General features: G+C 49.7%; 1 protein-coding gene across 1 annotated transcript in view; it reads left to right on the plus strand.

The window, feature by feature from the left end:
• Positions 1-25,757, plus strand: part of LOC142504032 (uncharacterized) — a 130,534-nt gene that overhangs the window by 82,070 nt on the left and 22,707 nt on the right. Inside the window, exons 22-32 of the mRNA XM_075617141.1 lie at positions 1,661-1,714; positions 2,464-2,571; positions 8,675-8,782; positions 11,487-11,594; positions 11,683-11,736; positions 17,798-17,860; positions 20,047-20,100; positions 21,288-21,323; positions 23,538-23,573; positions 24,043-24,069; positions 24,572-24,637. Coding sequence (XP_075473256.1) covers positions 1,661-1,714; positions 2,464-2,571; positions 8,675-8,782; positions 11,487-11,594; positions 11,683-11,736; positions 17,798-17,860; positions 20,047-20,100; positions 21,288-21,323; positions 23,538-23,573; positions 24,043-24,069; positions 24,572-24,637 — 714 coding nt within the window. The remainder of the gene's footprint in view (positions 1-1,660; positions 1,715-2,463; positions 2,572-8,674; positions 8,783-11,486; positions 11,595-11,682; positions 11,737-17,797; positions 17,861-20,046; positions 20,101-21,287; positions 21,324-23,537; positions 23,574-24,042; positions 24,070-24,571; positions 24,638-25,757) is intronic.

A 25,757-nucleotide genomic window follows, 5' to 3' on the forward strand; every position in this document is an offset into this window, starting at 1 on the left:
TGCGGGCGCACATGCTCAGCGCAAGCTAACACATTGCTTCAATGTGTTTGTCCAGCGTGAGCGTGCCCGTGAGCACACGGCGCTCAGCTGCTTGGCGAGACGACAAATCAATTAGATTTGCTACTCACTGGTGTGTCACGTGAGCGGTTCGCTCAATGAGGGCGAACCAGCTCTGTGATGTCATGGCCGCACCCCCGACACGCCCCTCTACGCACGCAACCAGCAAGCCACTAATCGCCCGAGCAAAAAGTCACGGAGCTCGAGCGCCAGCGTGCTCGCACTCACCCTGGCTGCAGCCCAAGGCAGAGGAGGTAGAGAAGGACCGGCAGAGGGAATAGTAAATTAATAGGCAGGGCAATAAATGGATGAAATGTGCAGAGCACCATCCATCAGCAGTGTGAGGGGAGGAAGGGGTTAAATTGCAAAATGACTAGAGCGGCAGGAAGAAGCATTGCAAATGTGTTTGTCTTCCAACCCTATTGTACTGCGCTACAGAATATGTTTGTGCATTCTAAGTAAATTATAATAAATAATAATTATACTGGTTACATTTATGTTGTGTTTCTATGATGTATTTTAATATTCAACTATTTATCTTGGGAAGGGTAGGGTTGTCTAAGGTTGAAATACTTGTAATGGACAAGTAAGGGAGTTCTTCATAAATGAGATTCAATAAAAAGTTTTCAGAACCTCTTCTTCATGTATACATTACATAGAGCTGCCATGTACTGTATACATTGCATAGAGCTGCCATGTACTGTATACATTGTATAGAGCTGCCATGTACTGTATACATTGTATAGAGCTGCCATGTACTGTATACATTGTATAAAGCGGCAATTTTTACATTGTATAGAGCTACCATGTATACATTATATGGAGCTGCCATGTATACATTGTATAGAGCTACCGTGTATACATTATATGGAGCTGCCATGTATACATTGTATAGAGCTGCCCTGTATACATTGTATAGAGTTGCCCTGTATACATTGTATAGAGTTACCATGTATTCATTATATGGAGCTGACATGTATACATTGTATAGAGCTACCGTGTATTCATTATATGGAGCTGCCATGTATACATTGTATAGAGCTGCCCTGTATACGTTGTATAGAGTTACCATGTATTCATTATATGGAGCTGCCATGTATACATTGTATAGAGCTACCGTGTATTTATTATATGGAGCTGCCATGTATACATTGTATAGAGCTGCCATGTATACATTGTATAGAGCTACCATGTATACATTATATGGAGCTGCCATGTATACATTGTATAGAACTGCCCTGTATATGTATATTTCCCTACCTTTATTTCTTCATTTTCGGTTATTTGTACAGTATATTTAAAGGCTGTGACAATATACAATTATACACCCTTACCTAAGCTGCAATCGTTTGGTGCTCCTGTTATAAATCTTTTTAAAAAAAATCTTAGTTGTGTGCCTCAAGAGTTGAATAACCAAAAAAACAATCACTATTATCTAATACTTTAGATTTATTTATTTTTTAAACATAGATTTCATATGTTTTGCTGCTTTAAGGCACAAATGTTGATGTCCCATCATGCAGAACGTGTATGAGCGTATATTAAAGAAAGCATTAGGTTTGTGGGAGTAACCTATTTGTAACTTTTTTTTTACTATGTTTAGGGGGCGACAGGGAAAAAAGGTCTCACTGGTACAACCGGCAAACCTGGAACCCCTGTAAGTTATATACACAGAAATGTTAATTGCTCTTCTTGAAGACATCGATATGTTTGGTTAAATGTTATTGTTTGATTGAAATACTGCAATCTCTGCAGTTGTATCTAAAGCTCATTCTCCTCTTAGCTGCTGCAGGGGCATGGAACATATTGTCATGTCTCACCACCATCAAATGGATTATGTGTAACCACTGCTATGCATTTAACAGTGCAAACGGTTTCATGTTTTATATTTTCCAGCAGTGAAAGGATACGTTTTGCTAATGTTAATGTGTTTGACTCCATGCTTGGTTTGCGGGCTTTCACATGTATTAGTTCTGTGTCTCATTGGAGGACCTTTTGTAGTTGGAAGATCTAGTAATCGTTTTGGACCCTTATCAGTCTAGATTTATTGTAGGGCTTTTACAGACCAACATGAGGGTCCGTCATAGACATTTTAATGAACAGAGCCTTTGAAACCTCACAGCTCTTTCCTTCGTGTGTGCGACCATTGCAGTTAATTTTATGATGCATTTAGGCTGGAATGTAGCTATTTCATAGGCCACCTTTTGACAACATATAACTCATTCATTTAAATTGGCTGTAGGTATTTTCTGGCGCTGGGAGGTATCTTATGGAATGGCAAAGCTTAGTAAATATGAACCTTTAATCTTACGTCTGGTTTTAAGCATTTAATTACCCTGTAGCATTAAAGTTCTTTTTAGGGACTAATAATTTCCTTTTGTTCCCTCCGATCCGTTGGGGTGTTAGGGAATTCCGGGGCCTCCTGGATCGAGAGGCGCAGTTGGATATCCTGGGAGTGAAGGTGTCGCTGGGACTCCCGGGAGGCCTGGTTTCCATGGAAAGCCTGGTTTTCCTGTGAGTCATTCATAGAAATCCTTCCTTATTTTTCTGGCATACTGTATGTGTGACAGGTCCTGTATGAATGTCTGCTTCCACTGTATGTAATGAAACTAAGCAAAAGACTTATACATGAACTTAAAATCTTCAGTTCTCCAGAGAAAATGACATTGTCTAACATCACAATACTTTATTCAGGGTCACCAATAGCTGGGGATGGAGTGGCACCAGCCAACCATGTCACAACTTCCCAGGGTCACTCCCAACAGCAGTGTCCCCTCCAATACACCCAGCTGCAAAACACACAGCCCTAATAAACCACCACCCATCTAAACCAGGAGTGGTCAACTCCATTCCTCATTTTCACCAACAAATCAGGCATTGACCGAGTCACTGATTGAGCCACCTGGGCTGAAGCAGGCATATCCTTAAAACCCGACCTGTTGGTGGCCCTTTAGGACTGGAGTTGGCCACTCCTGGTTTAAACAAACAGCCAAAAAACAAACAAATTGTCCTGTGAAGTGTATGGGCAGCCTGGCTTTAATCCAGCATTACAATAACACATGTCTGATAGTGGATGGAATAAAGTGGAGACTGCGTAAGTTCTCAATTATCCATTGTTTATATTTAATGTGAATAAACGCCCGACTTTAAGCATTTTTTCTAGAGCCTTTTGCCATTTCATTAATAATACAGTTTTCATTGTTAATAAATAATTGTATAGAGAATACAATAGAGATGATATAACTATAGATTATTGTAATCACATATAGGAAACAATTTATAATTCCCACTGAGGTTATCTTCTGAAAGATGAGATAGTAAAATGGATAACGTTACTTACCAATTAGATTGTAAGCTCTTCGGCGCAGGGACTCCTCCTAAGTGTCACTTTTATGTCTGAAGCGCTTCTTCCCATGATGTGTTATTTATTTGATTGTTGTGTGTGTTACTGCTGTGAAGCGCTATATAAATAAAGACATCATACTTAAATTATCAATACAGGCGGTCCTTGTTTTACGACGTTTCATTTTACGACGAACGGCTTATCCGATGCTAGTCAATGCATCCCTATGGCCCGTTTTACGACGCCCGAACAGCTTATCCGACGCTCTTACGACGCTTTAAAAAAATTGCTACAAATGTCCAATCAGAAGGCTGCAGGCTAGGGAAATCATTCTGAACAGTCTGTGTGAAGGTTTGGTGGTGTCTTTTAGGCCCTAAACATGGCTGATAAAAGCAAAAAGCAAAGTACTGTTACTCCAAAAAGGAATAGAAAATCTATTACTTTGGAGACCAAACAAAACATAATAAAGCGCTCTGAGAAAGGAGAGACGAACACAGAAATTGGACGTTCCTTGGATATACCTCGCGCAACTATTGTGACAATAATCAAAGACAAGGCAAGAATCTTGGAACAGATCAAGGGCTCAGCACCTATGCAAGGTACGACAATAAGGCAACGTGCTGGTCATATTGCTGAGGTAGAAAAACTCATCATCATACGGCTGGAAGATCAATCCCAGCGTCATGTGCCCATTAGTTTAGCCTTAATTCAGGCCAAGGCTTTGAGTCTGTATGAGGACATTAAGCACCAGCATGGAGAAGGGACCACTGAGGAAACGTTCACTGCAAGTAAGGGCTGGTTTATGCGGTTTAAAGAGAGGGCAAACTTGCATAACATTAAAGTGACCGGGGAAGCTGCTAGTGCGGATGAGGAGGCAGCTAAAACCTTCCCTGTTACATTGGCCAAAATTATAGAGGACGGTGGCTATTGCGCACGTCAAGTGTTCAATGTTGATGAGACTGGGCTCTACTGGAAGAAAATGCCCAGCAGAAGCTACATTGCAAAAGAGGAAAAATCAATGCCTGGGTTTAAAGTTGCAAAGGACAGGCTGACTCTTCTGCTTGGATCAAATGCTGCAGGTGATTTCAAGCTAAAACCTTTGCTTGTTTTTCATGCAGAAAACCCTAGGGCATTCAAGGGTTATGCAAAGAACACACTTCCAGTGATTTGGAAGTCCAACCGTAAGGCATGGGTAACAGGGAGCCTTTTTGAGGACTGGTTCCAGCATCAATTTATTCCAGCTGTGCAATTATATTGCATGAACCAGAACCTTGATTTTAAAGCATTTCTACTCCTGGACAATGCTCCTGGCCATCCCGTGTACCTGGATGACCATCACCCAAACGTCATGGTGGTGTTCATGCCCCCCAACACCACCTCATTGATACAGCCGATGGAGCAGGGGGTTATCGCTTCCTTCAAGGCCTACTATCTGAGGCGAACATTTGCCCAGGCCATCAGAGCAACTGATGTGGAAGGTGGTCCAACCTTAAAAGAATTTTGGAAGGGTTACAAGATTCTCCATGCAGTAAGAAACATCAGAGAGACATGGAATGAAGTCAAACAATCCAATTTAAATGGAGTTTGGCGTAATTTGTGCCCTGATTTTGTGTCTGATGTCCAAGGCCTTACAGAGACTGTTGCAGAGGTTACAGAAACTGTTGTGCAAATGGCCAGAGATCTCAACTTGGAGGTGGAAACCGAGGATATTGAGGAGTTGCTCGCCTCACATTCTAACGAGTTGAGCAATGAAGACCTGATGCAATTAGAAGAGCAAAAAAATGCTGAAGAGGAGGCCCACCAATCTGCTGATGTGGCACAGCCACAGCCACGTAAATCATTGTCAAGCAAAATGTTGGCTGCAGCATTCAAGCACATTGATAGCGCACTGGCCATATTTCAGGACAATGACCCTAACATTGAACGGAGTTCAACAGTCAGTCGTGGGGTGTCTAACCAAATCAGCTGCTATAGAGAGATCTACACGCAGAAAAGGAAAGGATCTGTCCAGACTTCAATGAAGAGATTCTTCAAGAGGCCGAAACCTTCAAGTCCACCTACATCACCTCCAAAAAGTCCGTTGTCTGTTGATGATCCCCCTCCCCAATCATCTTCCTCCAATAATTGATGGGGTTTTTTTGCTCATGTACATTTCTGTACAGAATACAGCATAGTTTTATTTTTATAGTTTTATTTTACAGTTCTGGAATCAATAAATATAATGTTTCCATCATAATGTATGTGTGTGCTGCATATCTTATTGCTTGAGTAACATTTTCTGTGTATTTTAGCATTAAAAATGCCTTCAGGAACGGAACGTTTGATTTAAACAGTGTTCCTATGGGAAAACTAGTTTCGCTTTATGACGCTTCGCTATCCGACGCCATTTTGAGTAACGCATTGCGTCGGCTAACCAAGGACCGCCTGTATGTCTTTGTAATGTATCTCAGCCCATAAAATGAAACAAATGTTTCAAAGATTATTCCACTGCAACTTCAATATCACCTGAAATATTGCTAATTCACAGTTTTAAACCAAGTCATGAGGCTAAATACAAAATATGAATAATGATGTCATAATATATAAATCATTTTATGCAGATGTTGTGTTCACAATTAGGTAATTAGATTGGAATATAATATTAAAGAAATGTTCCGTTTTGCCAGTAAGTGTGCAGACTTAGGCCTCGTCCAGGGTGGCGCTGAGCGGGCGGGCGCGCTCACGCTGGCCGCGATGAAACACATTGCGACAATGTGTGTGGCCAGCGTGAGCAAGCAATTTCGAATTTGCCGCTCGCAATCGCATCACGTGAGCGGTTCGCCCAATGAGGGCGAACCAGCTCCGTGACGTCGTGGCCGCGCCCCAGGCGAGCGCGCGCCTAGCCAGCCACCAATCTCCCGGCGGAGCAGGGCGCAGCGCACGAGCGCCAGCGCGTCCGATCCCTGCCTGGTCGAGGCCTAATCACGCGAATCACCGCTCTGTCAGGAATGCAGAGCAATCAGCAGAATGTTACTAGGGATTTTATTCTCTGCGCAGAAGTGCGGGTTAATCTCCGTTTCTCTCATATTTGGGTATGTTATGTCCACATTCCTTGGCTTTCTCTAGACTTCATGTCTTCCCCCGATTTTACTTTGCAAAGAAATGTTATGATATACCGCTTCATGGATCAGCTGCTTAAATATATTAGGGTCCTCTTTGAAGCGCTCAAGTATTTTGTGGTTCTTTGATGTCGATAAAAGGAAGCAGAGAGAAGCAATTTTTATTCATCGTTGTTGTTTGTTATTGCGTAAACCTTTACAATAAAATACCACAGGAGACCTGCAATACTTTGCAATTACAAGATTTAGTCACGGGAAAAATGGCCCCCTTAATGTTAATGCAGTCAGATTCCAGAACATCTGCAACAAATATATCCAGCATATTCCTTTCATTAATGAGACCTCTCTCAGAGTATTAATACTATATATAGCCAATTTTTCCAAATATTTGTATGCGGCACATGCTTTGACATAGAACAGGTATGGACATATAACATGCTTTGACATAGAACAGGTATGGACATATAACATGCTTTGACATAGAACAGGTATGGACATATAACATGCTTTGACATATAACATGCTTTGACATATAACAGGTATGGACATATAACATGCTTTGACATATAACAGGTATGGACATATAACATGCTTTGACATATACAGTAACAGGTATGGACATGTAACATGTATGGACATATAACAAGCTTTGACATATAACATGCATGGACATGGTTTCAGTATCACAGCTGACATTTTCTCTCTCTCTTAAAGCAGCACTCACTTAGTAGTGGGGCCCGCTGAGCTCAGCTGGGTTTTCCAAGCACCAGGGACCCTCGCTTATCTGTAAATGTAACTTTTACATTTGGCTAAATTCTGACAAAAAACGACAAATGTGTCTGTTAAATTGTTGATTTCAAGTTACATCAGGGGTTCTCAAGACCCTCCAAAAGGTCAGCTTTTCAGGAAATCTCTGCTTCAGCACAGGTGATGCAGTGTTTGACTGAGCCACTGATTGAGCCACCTGTGCTGAAGCAGGGATATCCTTAAAACCTAACTTGTTGGGGGGTCTTGAGGACTGGAGTTGAGAAACCCTGTGTTAAATACACCCTATCACCCCCCCCCCCCCCCCCTCGTGCCCCCCACACAAAAAATTGAGCTGCTTTAATAGGGGTTAAAAATCAAAATATGTTTGTAATTTTCAAATATTCCTTTGAAGTTTTTTTAAGTAAACATCTTTCCTACCAAGAAATGTAACCGTGTGCCACAAACTGTCATAGATGTACTGCTTATATGTTCATATACTGTATATTACATTGAGCAACAAAGACATTAACCATGACATGCAAGATCACACAGCAGATTAATCGGTTGTATATAAAGATCTCCGCATTCCCGCTGCCCTGACGTTGTTTTGGACAACTTGCAAAGAATGCAATCTTTCCTCGGACCAACGCGGCCCTTTAAATTATCTGCTTTTAATTTGACGTAAAGAAGCATGTCTTTTTAATGTCTTGTTATTATTTGACCCATCTATGACAGTGAAATAAATACAAAACAGGATTAGTAACATATTACTTGAAACCTTCCTAGCAAAAGCATTTATTGGAGGTAAGAGTGAAATGAATTCAAGTAGGTTCCACCAGTGTCACTTTAATTCCTACATGGTCTGGTGGGAACAACTTTTCTATGCTCATATTTTCTATTGTGACCAGGAATCTGACCCCAGGGCTGAGGCAGCAGATGGAGACTGACCACAGGCCTTGGACTGATGAGGATAGTGTAGTCTGGGTCACAGGTAGAGACCAATGCAGGCAGCAAAGGTTCGTATTCGGGGTCAAAGGGCAGAGATCAAGGCTAGAGCAGAGAACCAGGTACCAACGTGGACTTCAGCTAAGCAGATACCTTGCTCGGGCACTGCCTGGGTGCAAATGGCTGCTTCTTAAATGCTTAGGGCAGGTCTAATTAATCTCCAGACTCCATTTTAGTTTAGGGAGAGATAGGGCCACTTCCTGTCTTCGGCAATCTTAGTTCATGGCGAATGACACTATTTTCGGCCATCTTGGTAGAGGCAAAGAATGTAAGTAAGGTGTGCTGGAGGCACAGGGAGACGGCCGCGGGGGCGTGACCTGACATCTATATGATTACATAGAGGCTATTAAAGATAACTGAACGTATGCACCAGGCATTTCTTCATATAGAGGGGTATATAAAATGCTGATTTCTTTCTCTGTAGGGGGAAAGAGGCATCTCGGGCATCTCTGGACTGGCTGGATATCCTGGGTCACATGGGGTGAAAGGATCGCCTGGCATTCCAGGCAGCCCTGGCGCACCAGGAATAAAGGTATTACAATATACTGCGTACATAGCGTTACTGTGGAATATTTCATCTAATGATGCACAGTAAATAAAAAGGAATTGTTTATTTCATTGTTGCTAGGAAAAATGTACAAGTAAGATTCCTTCAAAGGCTAAGAGATAAATGATATTAAGTAAATTGTTGATTATTAAACATTGAGCAAATAATGTTGTCTTTTTTATTTATATTTACTGTAAGGCTACAGGTATTCACATTTTAATTTAGCATTATGGCTGTCCCGTCCATACAGAATATATTTTAATTCTGACTCCTAAATATTACTATAAATACACAGATATTGGAGCACGCACAAATTCTGTCTGAAGTTTGCCACATCTGCACGAGAATGGTAATAGCATACAGTGCAGGAGCCCGAAACACCCAATACAAGTACAGGAACTATTGTTTTCCCCACATCATCTTAAATATGGTCATTTCAAAAACATTCCCTTGTTTCCATTTTCATAGTACGGTAAAGTACACACTCCTCTCCAGCAACGCCCCCCCTCCCCCTCCACATGCTCCTCTCCAGCTGCCACCCCCCCCCCCCCCTCCACATGCTCCTCTCCGGCTGCCCCCCCCCCCCTCCACATGCTCCTCTCCAGCTGCCACACCCCCCTCCACATGCTCCTCTCCAGCTGCCACCCCACCCCTCCACATGCTCCTCTCCAGCTGCCACACCCCCCCCCCTCCACATGCTCCTCTCCAGCTGCCACCCCCCCCCCTCCACATGCTCCTCTCCAGCTGCCACCCCCCCCCCTCCACATGCTCCTCTCCAGCTGCCACCCCCCCCTCCACATGCTCCTCTCCAGCTGCCACCCCCCCCTCCACATGCTCCTCTCCAGCTGCCCCCCCCTCCACATGCTCCTCTCCAGCTGCCACCCCCCCTCCACATGCTCCTCTCCAGCTGCCACCCCCCCCCCTCCACATGCTCCTCTCCAGCTGCCACCCCCCCCCCCTCCACATGCTCCTCTCCAGCTGCCACCCCCCGCCCTCCACATGCTCCTCTCCAGCTGCACCCCCCCCCCCCCTCCACATGCTCCTCTCCAGCTGCCACCCCCCCCCCCTCCACATGCTCCTCTCCAGCTGCTACCCCCCCCTCCACATGCTCCTCTCCAGCTGCCACCCCCCCCCTCCACATGCTCCTCTCCAGCTGCCACCCCCCCCCCTCCACATGCTCCTCTCCAGCTGACACCCCCCCCCCTCCACATGCTCCTCTCCAGCTGACACCCCCCCCCCCCCTCCACATGCTCCTCTCCAGCTGGCCCCCCCCCCTCCACATGCTCCTCTCCAGCTGCCCCCCCACTCCACATGCTCCTCACCAGCTGCCACCCCCCCCCTCCACATGCTCCTCTCCAGCTGCCCCCCCTCCACATGATCCTCTCCAGCTGCCACCCCCCCCCCTCCACATGCTCCTCTCCAGCTTCTCCCTCACATGCTCCTCTCCAGCTGCCACCCCCCCTCCACATGCTCCTCTCCAGCTGCCACCCCCCCCCTCCACATGCTCCTCTCCAGCTGCCCCCCCTCCACATGCTCCTCTCCAGCTGCCACCCCCCCCTCCACATGCTCCTCTCCAGCTGCCACCCCCCCTCCACATGCTCCTCTCCAGCTTCCACCCCCACCCCCCCCTCCACATGCTCCTATCCAGCTGCCCCCCCCCTCCACATGCTCCTCTCCAGCTGCCAACCCCCCCTCCACATGCTCCTCTCCAGCTGCCACCCCCCCCCCTCCACATGCTCCTCTCCAGCTGCCACCCCCCTCCACATGCTCCTCTCCAGCTGTCACCCCTCCCCTCCACATGCTCCTCTCCAGCTGCCACCCCCCCTCCACATGCTCCTCTCCAGCTGCCAACCCCCCCTCCACATGCTCCTCTCCAGCTGCCACCCCCCCCCCTCCACATGCTCCTCTCCAGCTGCCACCCCCCCTCCACAAGCTCCTCTCCAGCTGCCACCCCCCCCCTCCACATGCTCCTCTCCAGCTGCCACCCCCCCCTCCACATGCTCCCCTCCACTCCAGCTTCTCCCCCACATGCTCCCCTCCTCTCCAGCTGCCACCCCCCCACCCCCCCCTTCACAATGCTCCTCTCCAGCTGCCCCCCCCCACATGCTCCTCTTCAGCTTCTCCCCCACATGCTCCCCTCCTCTCCAGCTTGTCCCCCACATGCTCCCCTCCTCTCCAGCTTCTCCCCCACATGCTCCCCTCCTCTCCAGCTTCTCCCCCACATGCTCCCCATCTCTCCAGCTTCTCCCCCACATGCTCCCCATCTCTCCAGCTTCTCCCCCACATGCTCCCCTCCTCTCCAGCTTCTCCCCCACATGCTCCCCTCCTCTCCAGCTTCTCCCTCACATGCTCCCCTCCTCTCCAGCTTCTCCCCCACATGCTCCCCTCCTCTCCAGCTTCTCCCTCACATGCTCCCCTCCTCTCCAGCTTCTCCCCCACATGCTCCGTCCTCTCCAGCTTCTCCCCCACATTTAGTCCACGTAAATGCAAATTGTATCTACAGTATGTTAAATGGTACTGGCACATAGCTGTACAAAAACAATACATTCCCTAAGAACCCATGTGTTTTTTTTATCTAAAGTATTGGATGATAAAGAACCATGCACACGGTGACAATTAGCTGACGCAGAACCGGTTATCTCACTTGTTTAACACAGAAGGCAACTTTTTTTTCTCTTTTTTTTTTTAGGGCGAGCATGGGTTAAAAGGTCATCCTGGAAAATCAGGTCTGAGAGGTCACCCCGGGTCACAAGGGGATCAAGGACCAAGAGGGGAATCTGGATTAAAAGGGCACCTAGTAAGCACCGTTACTTTTACACTGTATCAAGGAGAACAATTCATTCATCCTAATGACTGCGGAGTGCTAATACATGGCATTGTTACAGGGAGACGATGGAGATCACGGTATGATGGGCTTTCAAGGGTTTCCAGGCCCAACGGTATGTCACCATTTTATTTCACTGTCTTTGTGACGATCATTAGAAACATACACAGTAAACTGGGGCTGTCTTCCATTGGCTCTTTGACTTATTAAGTAGATGACTTATTTCCAAAGTCTTTCATCTTTGAAATGTAGTAAAAGTATGTAAATGTCTGCAGAGCCACATTGCATCTACTACCTATGGACTGCGCTGTCACTGCCTTTTAGATTGGGCAGTAATTGGTATATAGGATCAGCCCTCCCACCCAGCATGTGCACACAGTGCCAGCACTCCCACCCAGCGTGTGCACACAGTGCCAGCGCTCCCACCCAGCGCGTGCACACAGTGCCAGCACTCCCACCCAGCGTGTGCACACAGTGCCAGCACTCCCACCCAGCGCGTGCACACAGTGCCAACACTCCCACCCAGCGCGTGCACACAGTGCCAGCACTCCCACCCAGCGTGTGCACACAGTGCCAGCACTCCCACCCAGCGCGTGCACACAGTGCCAGCACTCCCACCCAGCGCGTGCACACAGTGCCAACACTCCCACCCAGCGTGTGCACGCAGTGCCAGCACTCCCACCCAGCGCGTGCACACAGTGCCAGCACTCCCACCCAGCGCGTGCACACAGTGCCAGCACTCCCACCCAGCGTGTGCACACAGTGCCACCATTCCCACCCAGCGCGTGCACACTGTGCCAGCACTCCCACCCAGCGTGTGCACACAGTGCCAGCACTCCCACCCAGCGCGTGCACACAGTGCCAACACTCCCACCCAGCGTGTGCACGCAGTGCCAGCGCTCCCACCCAGCGCGTGCACACAGTGCCAGCACTCCCACCCAGCGCGTGCACACAGTGCCAGCACTCCCACCCAGCGTGTGCACACAGTGCCACCATTCCCACCCAGCGCGTGCACACAGTGCCAGCACTCCCACCCAGCGCGTGCACACAGTGCCAGCACTCCCACCCAGCGCGTGCACACAGTGCCAGCACTCCCACCCAGCGTGTGCACACAGTGCCAGCACTCCCACCCAGCGTGTGCACACAGTGCCAGCACTCCCACCCAGCGCGTGCACACAGTGCCAGCACTCCCACCCAGCGCGTGCACACAGTGCCACCATTCCCACCCAGCGCGTGCACACAGTGCCAGCGCTCCCACCCAGCGCGTGCACACAGTGCCAGCGCTCCCACCCAGCGCGTGCACACAGTGCCAGCACTCCCACCCAGCGCGTGCACACAGTGCCAGCGCTCCCACCCAGCGCGTGCACACAGTGCCAGCACTCCCACCCAGCGCGTGCACACAGTGCCAGCACTCCCACCCAGCGTGTGCACACAGTGCCAGCACTCCCACCCAGCGCGTGCACACAGTGCCAGCACTCCCACCCAGCGTGTGCACACAGTGCCAGCACTCCCACCCAGCGCGTGCACACAGTGCCAGCCCTCCCACTCAGCGCGTGCACACAGTGCCAGCACTCCCACCCAGCATGTGCACACAGTGCCAGCACTCCCACACAGCGTGTGCACACAGTGCCAGCACTCCCACCCAGCACTCACACCCAGCGCGTGCACACAGTGCCAGCACTCCCACCCAGCATGTGCACACAGTGCCAGCACTCCCACCCAGCGTGTGCACACAGTGCCAGCACTCCCACCCAGCGCGTGCACACAGTGCCAGCCCTCCCACCCAGAGCGTGCACACAGTGCCAGCACTCCCACCCAGCGTGTGCACACAGTGCCAGCACTCCCACCCAGCGCGTGCACACAGTGCCAGCACTCCCACCCAGCGCGTGCACACAGTGCCAGCGCTCCCACCCAGCGTGTGCACACAGTGCCAACACTCCCACCCAGCATGTGCACGCAGTGCCAGCGCTCCCACCCAGCGCGTGCACGCAGTGCCAGCGCTCCCACCCAGCGTGTGCACACAGTGCCAGCGCTCCCACCCAGCGCGTGCACACAGTGCCAGTCCTCCCACCCAGCGCGTGCACACAGTGCCAGTCCTCCCACCCAGCGCGTGCACACAGTGCCGGCACTCCCACCCAGCGTGTGCACACAGTGCCAGCACTCCCACCCAGCATGTGCACACAGTGCCAGCACTCCCACCCAGCGTGTGCACACAGTGCCAGCACTCCCACTCAGCGTGTGCACACAGTGCCAGCACTCCCACTCAGCGCATGCACACAGTGCCAGCACTCCCACCCAGCATGTGCACACAGTGCCAGCACTCCCACCCAGCGCGTGCACACAGTGCCAGCACTCCCACCCAGCGCGTGCACACAGTGCCAGCCCTCCCACCCAGAGCGTGCACACAGTGCCAGCACTCCCACCCAGCGTGTGCACACAGTGCCAGCACTCCCACCCAGCGCGTGCACACAGTGCCAGCACTCCCACCCAGCATGTGCACACAGTGCCAGCACTCCCACCCAGCATGTGCACACAGTGCCAGCACTCCCACCCAGCGTGTGCACACAGTGCCAGCACTCCCACCCAGCGCGTGCACACAGTGCCAGCACTCCCACTCAGCGCATGCACACAGTGCCAGCACTCCCACCCAGCATGTGCACACAGTGCCAGCACTTCCACCCAGCGTGTGCACACAGTGCCAGCACTCCCACCCAGCGCGTGCACACAGTGCCAGCCCTCCCACCCAGAGCGTGCACACAGTGCCAGCACTCCCACCCAGCGTGTGCACACAGTGCCAGCACTCCCACCCAGCGCGTGCACACAGTGCCAGCGCTCCCACCCAGCGCGTGCACACAGTGCCAACACTCCCACCCAGCGTGTGCACACAGTGCCAGCCCTCCCACCCAGAGCGTGCACACAGTGCCAGCACTCCTACCCATCACGTGCACACAGTGCCAGCACTCCCACCCAGCGCGTGCACACAGTGCCAGCGCTCCCACCCAGCGCGTGCACACAGTGCCAGCGCTCCCACCCAGCGCGTGCACACAGTGCCAGCCCTCCCACCCAGCGCGTGCACGCAGTGTCAGCGCTCCCACCCAGCGTGTGTACACAGTGCCAGCACTCCCACCCAGCGCGTGCACGCAGTGTCAGCGCTCCCACCCAGCGTGTGCACACAGTGCCAGCACTCACACCCAGCGCGTGCACACAGTGCCAGCACTCCCACCCAGCACTCACACCCAGCGCGTGCACACAGTGCCAGCGCTCCCACCCAGCGTGTGCACACAGTGCCAGCACTCCCACCCAGCGCGTGCACACAGTGCCAGCACTCCCACCCAGCACGTGCACACAGTGCCAGCACTCCCACCCAGCGTGTGCACACAGTGCCAGCGCTCCCACCCAGCACGTGCACACAGTGCCAGCGCTCCCACCCAGCGCGTGCACACAGTGCCAGCACTCCCACCCAGCGTGTGCACACAGTGCCAGCACTCCCACCCAGCGCGTGCACACAGTGCCAGCGCTCCCACCCAGCGCGTGCACACAGGGCCAGCACTCCCACCCAGCGCGTGCACACAGTGCCAGCACTCCCACCCAGCGCGTGCACACAGTGCCAGCGCTCCCACCCAGCGCGTGCACACAGTGCCAGCGCTCCCACCCAGCACGTGCACACAGTGCCAGCACTCCCACCCAGCGTGTGCACACAGTGCCAGCACTCCCACCCAGCGTGTGCACACAGTGCCAGTGCTCCCACCCAGCGTGTGCACACAGTGCCAGCGCTCCCACCCAGCGCGTGCACACAGTGCCAGCGCTCCCACCCAGCGCGTGCACACAGTGCCAGCACTCCCACCCAGCGTGTGCACACAGTGCCAGCATTCTCACCCAGCGCGTGCACACAGTGCCAGCGCTCCCACCCAGCGCGTGCACACCGTGCCAGCCCTCCCACCCAGCGCGTGCACACAGTGCCAGCGCTCCCACCCAGCGCGTGCACACAGTGCCAGCGCTCCCACCCAGCGCGTGCACACAGTGCCAGCGCTCCCACCCAGAGCGTGCACACAGTGCCAGCGCTCCCACACAGTGCGTGCACACAGTGCCAGCGCTCCCACCCAGCGCGTGCACACAGTGCCAGCACTCCCACCCAGCGTGTGCACACAGTGCCAGCACTCCCACCCAGCGTGTGCACACAGTGCCAGTGCTCCCACCCAGCGTGTGCACACAGTGCCAGCGCTCCCACCCAGCGCGTGCACACAGTGCCAGCACTCCCACCCAGCGCGTGCACACAGTGCCAGCACTCCCACCCAGCGTGTGCACACAGTGCCAGCGCTCCCACCCAGCACGTGCACACAGTGCCAGCACTCCCACCCAGCGTGTGCACACAGTGCCAGCACTCCCACCCAGCACGTGCACACAGTGCCAGCACTCCCACCCAGCGTGTGCACACAGTGCCAGCACTCCCACCCAGCGCGTGCACACAGTGCCAGCGCTCCCACCCAGCGTGTGCACACAGTGCCAGCACTCCCACCCAGCGCGTGCACACAGTGCCAGCGCTCCCACCCAGCACGTGCACACAGTGCCAGCACTCCCACCCAGCGTGTGCACACAGTGCCAGTACTCCCACCCAGCACGTGCACACAGTGCCAGCACTCCCACCCAGCGTGTGCACACAGTGCCAGCACTCCCACCCAGCGTGTGCACACAGTGCCAGCACTCCCACCCAGCGTGTGCACACAGTGCCAGCACTCCCACCCAGCGCGTGCACACAGTGCCAACACACCCACCCAGCGCGTGCACACAGTGCCAGCACTCCCACCCAGCGCGTGCACACAGTGCCAGCCCTCCCACCCAGCGTGTGCACACAGTGCCAATACTCCCACCCAGCGTGTGCACACAGTGCCAGCACTCCCACCCAGCGCGTGCACACAGTGCCAACACTCCCACCCAGCATGTGCACGCAGTGCCAGCACTCCCACCCAGCGCGTGCACACAGTGCCAGCGCTCCCACCCAGCGTGTGCACACAGTGCCAGCACTCCCACCCAGCGCGTGCACACAGTGCCAGCGCTCCCACCCAGCACGTGCACACAGTGCCAGCACTCCCACCCAGCGTGTGCACACAGTGCCAGCACTCCCACCCAGCACGTGCACACAGTGCCAGCACTCCCACCCAGCGTGTGCACACAGTGCCAGCACTCCCACCCAGCGCGTGCACACAGTGCCAGCACTCCCACCCAGCGCGTGCACACAGTGCCAGCACTCCCACCCAGCGTGTGCACACAGTGCCAGCACTCCCACCCAGCGCGTGCACACAGTGCCAACACACCCACCCAGCGCGTGCACACAGTGCCAGCACTCCCACCCAGCGCGTGCACACAGTGCCAGCCCTCCCACCCAGCGTGTGCACACAGTGCCAATACTCCCACCCAGCGTGTGCACACAGTGCCAGCACTCCCACCCAGCGCGTGCACACAGTGCCAACACTCCCACCCAGCATGTGCACGCAGTGCCAGCACTCCCACCCAGCGCGTGCACACAGTGCCAGCCCTCCCACCCAGCGTGTGCACACAGTGCCAGCACTCCCACCCAGCGCGTGCACACAGTGCCAGCGCTCCCACCCAGCGCTCCCACCCAGCGCGTGCACACAGTGCCAGCGCTCCCACCCAGCGCGTGCACACAGTGCCAGCACTCCCACCCAGCGCGTGCACACAGTGCCAGCGCTCCCACCCAGCGTGTGCACACAGTGCCTGCACTCCCACCCAGCGCGTGCACACAGTGCCAGCGCTCCCACCCAGCGCGTGCACACAGTGCCAACACTCCCACCCAGCGCGTGCACACAGTGCCAACACTCCCACCCAGCACGTGCACACAGTGCCAGTATCTCTATAACACAGAAACGGACGTGTATTCCTCGGGTTTGTTCTCCTGTGGAAGTGCACATTGATGTGTTTAGCATGTACACTGGCGCCCAGCCGAGCCTCTTCTCGGTCAGACTCCCTCTCAATTCTAATTCTTTGGGAGTGAAAGTGTCACGTATAAATGTTTTTTCCTCCAGTGTACGTCATACTGTAGAACCATATTGTCACTTAAAGATAATCCATACTGTATATATATCTACATGTATATATGTACTCGTAATATAAATACAATGATCACATCACACATGGATTCATCTCATAACATTTTTCAGGGTCCTAATGGCGACAGCGGTCCGATTGGCATTCTTGGTCCCAAAGGTCCAACTGGTCAAATTGTAAGTAACTTTTATCTTGTTCGAACATCTATTTTGGCCGATAATAGCTTTAATTAGCAGTAATTATTCATCCTTTCGCTGGGTCACACTTAAAAAAAAATATGAAATGGTGGAATCAGAACAGGGAAGGGATCATGTGGAATAACAGGGAAGGGATCATGTGGAATAACAGGGATGGGATCAGGTGGAATAACAGGGAAGGGATCATGTGGAATAACAGGGATGGGATCATGTGGAATAACAGGGACGGGATCATGTGGAATAACAGGGATGGGATCATGTGGAATAACAGGGACGGGATCATGTGGAATAACAGGGAAGGGATCATGTGGAATAACAGGGAAGGGATCATGTGGAATAACAGGGACGGGATCAGGTGGAATAACAGGGACGGGATCATGTGGAATAACAGGGATGGGATCATGTGGAATAACAGGGACGGGATCATGTGGAATAACAGGGACGGGATCATGTGGAATAACAGGGATGGGATCATGTGGAATAACAGGGATGGGATCATGTGGAATAACAGGGACGGGATCATGTGGAATAACAGGGACGGGATCATGTGGAATAACAGGGAAGGGATCATGTGGAATAACAGGGACGGGATCAGGTGGAATAACAGGGACGGGATCATGTGGAATAACAGGGACGGGATCATGTGGAATAACAGGGACGGGATCATGTGGAATAACAGGGACGGGATCATGTGGAATAACAGGGACGGGATCATGTGGAATAACAGGGACGGGATCATGTGGAATAACAGGGAAGGGATCATGTGGAATAACAGGGAAGGGATCATGTGGAATAACAGGGACGGGATCAGGTGGAATAACAGGGACGGGATCATGTGGAATAACAGGGACGGGATCATGTGGAATAACAGGGACGGGATCATGTGGAATAACAGGGACGGGATCATGTGGAATAACAGGGACGGGATCATGTGGAATAACAGGGACGGGATCATGTGGAATAACAGGGACGGGATCAGGTGGAATAACAGGGACGGGATCATGTGGAATAACAGGGACGGGATCAGGTGGAATAACAGGGACGGGATCAGGTGGAATAACAGGGATGGGATCATGTGGAATAACAGGGACGGGATCATGTGGAATAACAGGGACGGGATCATGTGGAATAACAGGGACGGGATCATGTGGAATAACAGGGACGGGATCATGTGGAATAACAGGGACGGGATCAGGTGGAATAACAGGGACGGGATCATGTGGAATAACAGGGACGGGATCATGTGGAATAACAGGGACGGGATCAGGTGGAATAACAGGGACGGGATCAGGTGGAATAACAGGGACGGGATCAGGTGGAATAACAGGGACGGGATCAGGTGGAATGAGAACAAGGAAGGGATCAGGTGGAATAACAGGGAAGGGATCGTGTGGAATAACAGGGACGGGATCAGGTGGAATAACAGGGAAGGGATCATGTGGAATAACAGGGAAGGGATCATGTGGAATAACAGGGAAGGGATCATGTGGAATGAATGTGAGAGGTGGGAGATCCAGGGAAGCAGGTGGGAACACTGCAAGGCATTATGGGGAGTATGATAGAGACGTCCAAACATGAAGATAGAGAACATTTTCCATGAAAAGATGTTCTGTAACAAAATGCTCATGCTATAAACAAAGATTAAGAGGTTAATTCTATATCCACCAAAATAGCTGTTTTTGGACGAAAATCCCCACTGAAGCCGATGGGGATTTTTGCCACAAAATATCCGGAACAGCCGCTTCCGCGGATATAGTATAAAGGCCCTAAATGTGCCCGTGTGCCGCCTGAATGAGAAATACATCATACAATTCCGAGAGCGACGTTCGCGTGTAATCGTTCAATTATTATTTCAGAAATGTGAGGAATTCAGCCTTACACATTCTGTATGCGTTGCCCCTTAAGTGAGGGTTTCACCCCAAAATATGTCCATCTTTGTACCTGTAAATACTTGTAACAAAGATGCAATTTTAATTACAATATAAAAACTGCGTAAAGCCGATTTCCTCACTTTTCAGAAGTATTGTCTGCTTCTTTAATTATAATTTATAAACTCCATCTAAGAAACTTTTAGCTTCAGTTTATATTAAGCATATTAAGCAGCTGCCAGTCAGGGTTGTTGCAGTTAATCTCCATTTCCTAATCATTACATTTTATTTTTAAAGGGGAACACTGGCGCAGTGGGGCGTGCTGGTATAATCGGTCCCATAGGTAAACTGGTAAGTAGAGTTTGCATGTCCATTGTATCCCGAGTAGAGACGTCTGAATCTCCTGCAGTTCGGATCACGAAATATACTATTTGATGGCATTTAACAATTGCTTGTCCCGCGTAGTCTGACCATTTCCTATGTGGTGTGAAAGCTCATAGCTTTGTGATCCTCTGCTTTCTTTATAATTAGGATTGTTTTATGTCTATTCCAAGTGCTTGTAAATTTGATTTCTTTGCATTGACAGTTGCCAGACACAATATTCTGAAGTTTCATGAAGGTCTGCGACTTTCACCAAAATTACACAAAAACTCCTATTTAAAGTGCCATGTTACTCCCTGCCATTCCCGGCATGAAGCCAAATTCAAGTCAAGTTTAAGAGGGTTTCGATTTTTCGGGTGAATTTTCAATGCATATAACAAGTTGCTAACACTGAGGCGAATCTTTGCGCACATTTCCCGTTTCGTGAAGCTGTGCTTTAAATTCGCACATTTCCAATCACAAAATTGCTATAAGAGGCCCCAAGAGATGTGTTTGAATGCCTAGAAATTCGGTTCTTGACACTTTCCTCTCTGAATATTTGCGATTGTTGACTGTTTTGCAAGCGGCGAATGTCTAATCACCAGTTTTGTGAGCTTGTGCAAAAGCTTTGCAAATCTTTAATTAGATATACAGATGTTCTAACACACTGCTGAGCATTGTGATATCGTACATGTCAACACATGAACTTATTAATACAGGCTGATAACTTAAATAGTCATTTTGAAAAAATATAAATAATTTAGCAGACACAGAATGATTATTTCTTTACCAGAACACCATTTACTAGGAATTATAGAACGGCTACAGATATGGCAATAGTTTTGTTCCAACCATTTAATCTTCAGCAAGATCCAAAATATAGTAGTAAAGTAATATAAAATAATTTCCCTAAGTATTAATTCCCAGCACATATTTGGCCCCACACGCAGAGTCACTTTCTTTATATACAGTATATAAAAACACTTGCAGATTTTTCACATTTTAATTAGTAGTCATTGTAAATCTGAACTTCCTTCTTCGGCTTCAGTTAACATTTGTGTTGTTCATAAAACAGTGAACACTTTCTACTTTTTCCTAGTAATATGTTTATAGGAAAATTGCTATTTGGTAATTCTGTTGAAATGTTATTAAATAAGTCAATTGTTGTATCCTTTCAGGGAACCAAAGGCGATAAAGGTGTTAAGGGGGAAATGGTAAGATATCAAACAAATTTATATTTTCCTTTCAATGTATGATCTTTATTTTGTGTGTTAAAATATTAGGGCGCAGTATTGGTAAAATATAAATAATACAGAGCATACATCCTATGTGTTCACAGAAAGAAAATGAATTAACAGGTATCAAATTACTGAAATACTAATTAGAAGCTGCTTAAGACCATAAAATAGTGACTTTAACTGCTTTTTTGTATCAGTTATTTATATGGAAAAACCAACTTGTAAGCCAAGATTTTGTAACACACCTATACACATTACCTGCTATGGGGAGCAGATTTTGTAACACACCTATACACATTACCTCCTAAGGGGAGCAGATTTTGTAACACACCTATACACATTACCTGCTAAGGGAAGCAGATTTTGTAACACACCTATACACATTACCTGCTAAGGGAAGCAGATTTTGTAACACACCTATACACATTACCTGCTAAGGGAAGCAGATTTTGTAACACACCTATACACATTACCTGCTAAGGGAAGCAGATTTTGTAACACACCTATACACATTACCTGCTAAGGGAAGCAGATTTTGTAACACACCTATACACATTACCTGCTAAGGGAAGTAGATTTTGTAACACACCTATACACATTACCTGCTAAGGGAAGCAGATTTTGTAACACACCTATACACATTACCTGCTAAGGGAAGCAGATTTTGTAACACACCTATACACATTACCTGCTAAGGGGAGCAGATTTTGTAACACACCTATACACATTACCTGCTAAGGGGAGCAGATTTTGTAACACACCTATACACATTACCTGCTAAGGGAAGCAGATTTTGTAACACACCTATACACATTACCTGCTAAGGGGAGCAGATTTTGTAACACACCTATACACATTACCTGCTAAGGGGAGCAGATTTTGTAACACACCTATACACATCACCTGCTAAGGGAAGCAGATTTTGTAACACACCTATACACATCACCTGCTAAGGGGAGCAGATTTTGTAACACACCTATACACATCACCTGCTAAGGGGAGCAGATTTTGTAACACACCTATACACATTACCTGCTAAGGGAAGCAGATTTTGTAACACACCTATACACATTACCTGCTAAGGGGAGCAGATTTTGTAACACACCTATACACATTACCTGCTAAGGGAAGCTGATTTTGTAACACACCTATACACATTACCTGCTATGGGGAGCAGATTTTGTAACACACCTATACACATTACCTGCTAAGGGGAGCAGATTTTGTAACACACATATACACATTACCTGCTATGGGGAGCAGATTTTGTAACACACCTATACACATTACCTGCTATGGGGAGCAGATTTTGTAACACACCTATACACATTACCTGCTAAGGGGAGCAGATTTTGTAACACACATATACACATTACCTGCTAAGGGGAGCAGATTTTGTAACACACCTATACACATTACCTGCTAAGGGGAGCAGATTTTGTAACACACCTATACACATTACCTGCTAAGGGGAGCAGATTTTGTAACACACCTATACACATTACCTGCTAAGGGAAGCTGATTTTGTAACACACCTATACACATTACCTGCTAAGGGAAGCTAATTTTGTAACACACCTATACACATTACCTGCTATGGGGAACAGATTTTGTAACACACCTATACACATTACCTGCTAAGGGAAGCAGATTTTGTAACACACCTATACACATTACCTGCTAAGGGGAGCAGATTTTGTAACACACCTATACACATTACCTGCTAAGGGGAGCTGATTTTTTCATTACGCAGTTTAGAAGTTATACCCGTAAACCTCAATGACTTAATAATCGCCATTATTAGACACGTTAGGGGTGATTATCAGGGAACATTACATTTTGCTGATGCTAACAGAAAGATGTTAACCGTTTCTCTCACTTCTTTATTAAGACAATTTGCCTCTAATTTGTCCCACTTGAACCGGTGACCAATCCGCGAGAGCCTGAGGGCGCCATAGGAGCTGACACTCCAGTTACTCCCTAACATGCCCCCAAACCCCAGCCTCTGCTGGGAGCCAGCACTAGGGAGCGTCATGGGGGTCTTGTGACAAAATGACCTCACACGGCAGAATGTCATGAAATTAAATGACCGCAAACAAAATATAAACCACTGAAAAAGTGATTGATAAAAACAATTTGTCTTTAATGGACAGATGATTATTCAGTGAATGTTTTCCTTTCTATTTCCAGGGACCTCAAGGACCAAGAGGACATCCTGGGCCCCCTGTGAGTAGTGGGCAATGCCATGCATGTAATGATGAATAGTGCAGAGCAATTGCATATTATCACAACAGCACCGTTTAAAACATTGGCGGGCAACTCCAGCCCTCTAGGGCTACCAACAGGTCAGGTTTCAGGATATCCCTGCTTCAGCACAGGTGCAGTCGAAGACACAGCCACTGATTGAGCCACCTGTGCTGAAGTAGGGGTATCCTGAAAACCTGACCTGTTGGTGGTCCTTGAGGACTGGAGTTGCCGCCCCTGCTTTAAGCATCATGTTAAATAGTGTGCGTTACAGCACCCGCCATGTGTAATAACAGCTCATATCCACATGCCCAATACGTAAATCCTACTGCAACCATAAGTAAGAAAAACACCCGTGGTTACATAAAGGTTTGTGTTAAATACTTACTTTAGAAGAAGGGTCATTATGGAGGGTTATCATATTAATTTTAAACCATTGTTATGTTTTTAGGGTCCACCAGGCGTACGAGGTCCCAGGGTAAGTGTAACTGCTCTCCTTAATTCCCCAATAAGCACATGTTCTGAAGCCTTTATGAAAATTAAACAGGAGCACACACATATATATATATATATATATATATATATAACCTTTTGCATAAAAATATCGTCTAGTCTTCCTTTAGAGGAATGTTGCTTTCAGTATAAGATGCCTTGTGCTGAATCTGCATGGTATTGGACACGGAAAATGTCTCCTGTTTTATGGAATACATGTTTTATCCCATTAGGTTAATACATATGTCAAACACCTAAAAGCGAGTCATTCAATTGTTGCAAACACTTACCTGCTCGCCTTGTGTGGAACTTATAGATTGGGACAATGGCAAGCTGGGTACAGTACACGTAAAAATGATATTTTCAAACACTGTTACAAATACCTTAATCACCGGGGTCAGGTCTTTTTATAGAAACACCCTGAGAATTTACACGCAGTTGTTAATAATTGCTTGAAACCTGAATCGTGCTGGTCTTGTTGTACATAGAAGCAGATGGACATGAATGCTGCTATTCAGGCCCTGATGGACTCCCAGGCCGCTCTGCAGATGGAGGTAACGTGCAGGAATGGGCTTTGCTTATCTTGGAACGTGCACAGGAATAAGTGTTTACACTGTATGCAATGCACGGAAATATCCGCCGCCAGCGCCGTGGCTGTTACCTAGGAAACGATATAGTGCTTATGAAAGACTGAAATCTGAGAATATAGTTAAAATGTTACGCGATCACATGTGCTATTTCCATTAAAAGCAGCTTGCTCTGCCAATATTTTCATTTAAAGAGGCTATTCACCCCATTAGTTTCACTCCGGTGACCCCCTGCTTCTGGAGATACCTCCATAGTAGGTGCCGGTAGCTGCTCCAGGGTTCACTATATGGCCGATTTCAAAGCTCCCGGGCCCTGCGGGCCAATTGGAAGCGGTGACGTCTCCCGGTGACGTCTCCCGGTGCGGCTTCCTATTGGCTCATGTGACGAGTGAGCAGAAAACGGCAGAAAACTAGAGATACCGGTATGCATTAGGAGGTGATTAAGAAGGAGGAGCAGCTCAGCGAGCACAGGCTCAGCGAGCAAAGGCTCAGCGAGTAAAGGCTCGGCGAGAAAGGCTCGGCGAGCAAAGGCTCGGCGAGCAAAGGCTCGGCGAGAAAGGCTCGGCGAGAAAGGCTCGGCGAGAAAGGCTCGGCGAGCAAAGGCTCGGCGAGAAAGGCTCGGCGAGAAAGGCTCGGCGAGCAAAGGCTCGGCGAGAAAGGCTCGGCGCTCACAGGCTCGGCGAGCACAGGCTCGGCGAGCACAGGCTCGGCGAGCAAAGGCTCGGTGAGCAAAGGCTCGGCGAGCAAAGGCTCGGCGAGAAAGGCTCGGCGAGCAAAGGCTCGGCGAGAAAGGCTCGGCGCGCACAGGCTCGGCGAGCAAAGGCTCGGCGAGCAAAGGCTCGGCGAGAAAGGCTCGGCGAGCAAAGGCTCGGCGCGCACAGGCTCAGCGAGCAAAGGCTCGGCGAGTAAGGCTCAGCGAGCAAAGGCTCGGCGAGTAAGGCTCGGCGAGTAAGGCTCAGCGAGCACAGGCTCGGCGAGAAAGGCTCGGCGCGCACAGGCTCAGCGAGCAAAGGCTCGGCGAGTAAGGCTCAGCGAGCAAAGGCTCGGCGAGTAAGGCTCAGCGAGCAAAGGCTCGGCGAGTAAGGCT

Source organism: Ascaphus truei, chromosome 10, assembly GCF_040206685.1.
Source record: "Ascaphus truei isolate aAscTru1 chromosome 10, aAscTru1.hap1, whole genome shotgun sequence".
Classification (NCBI taxonomy): Eukaryota; Metazoa; Chordata; class Amphibia; order Anura; family Ascaphidae; genus Ascaphus; species Ascaphus truei.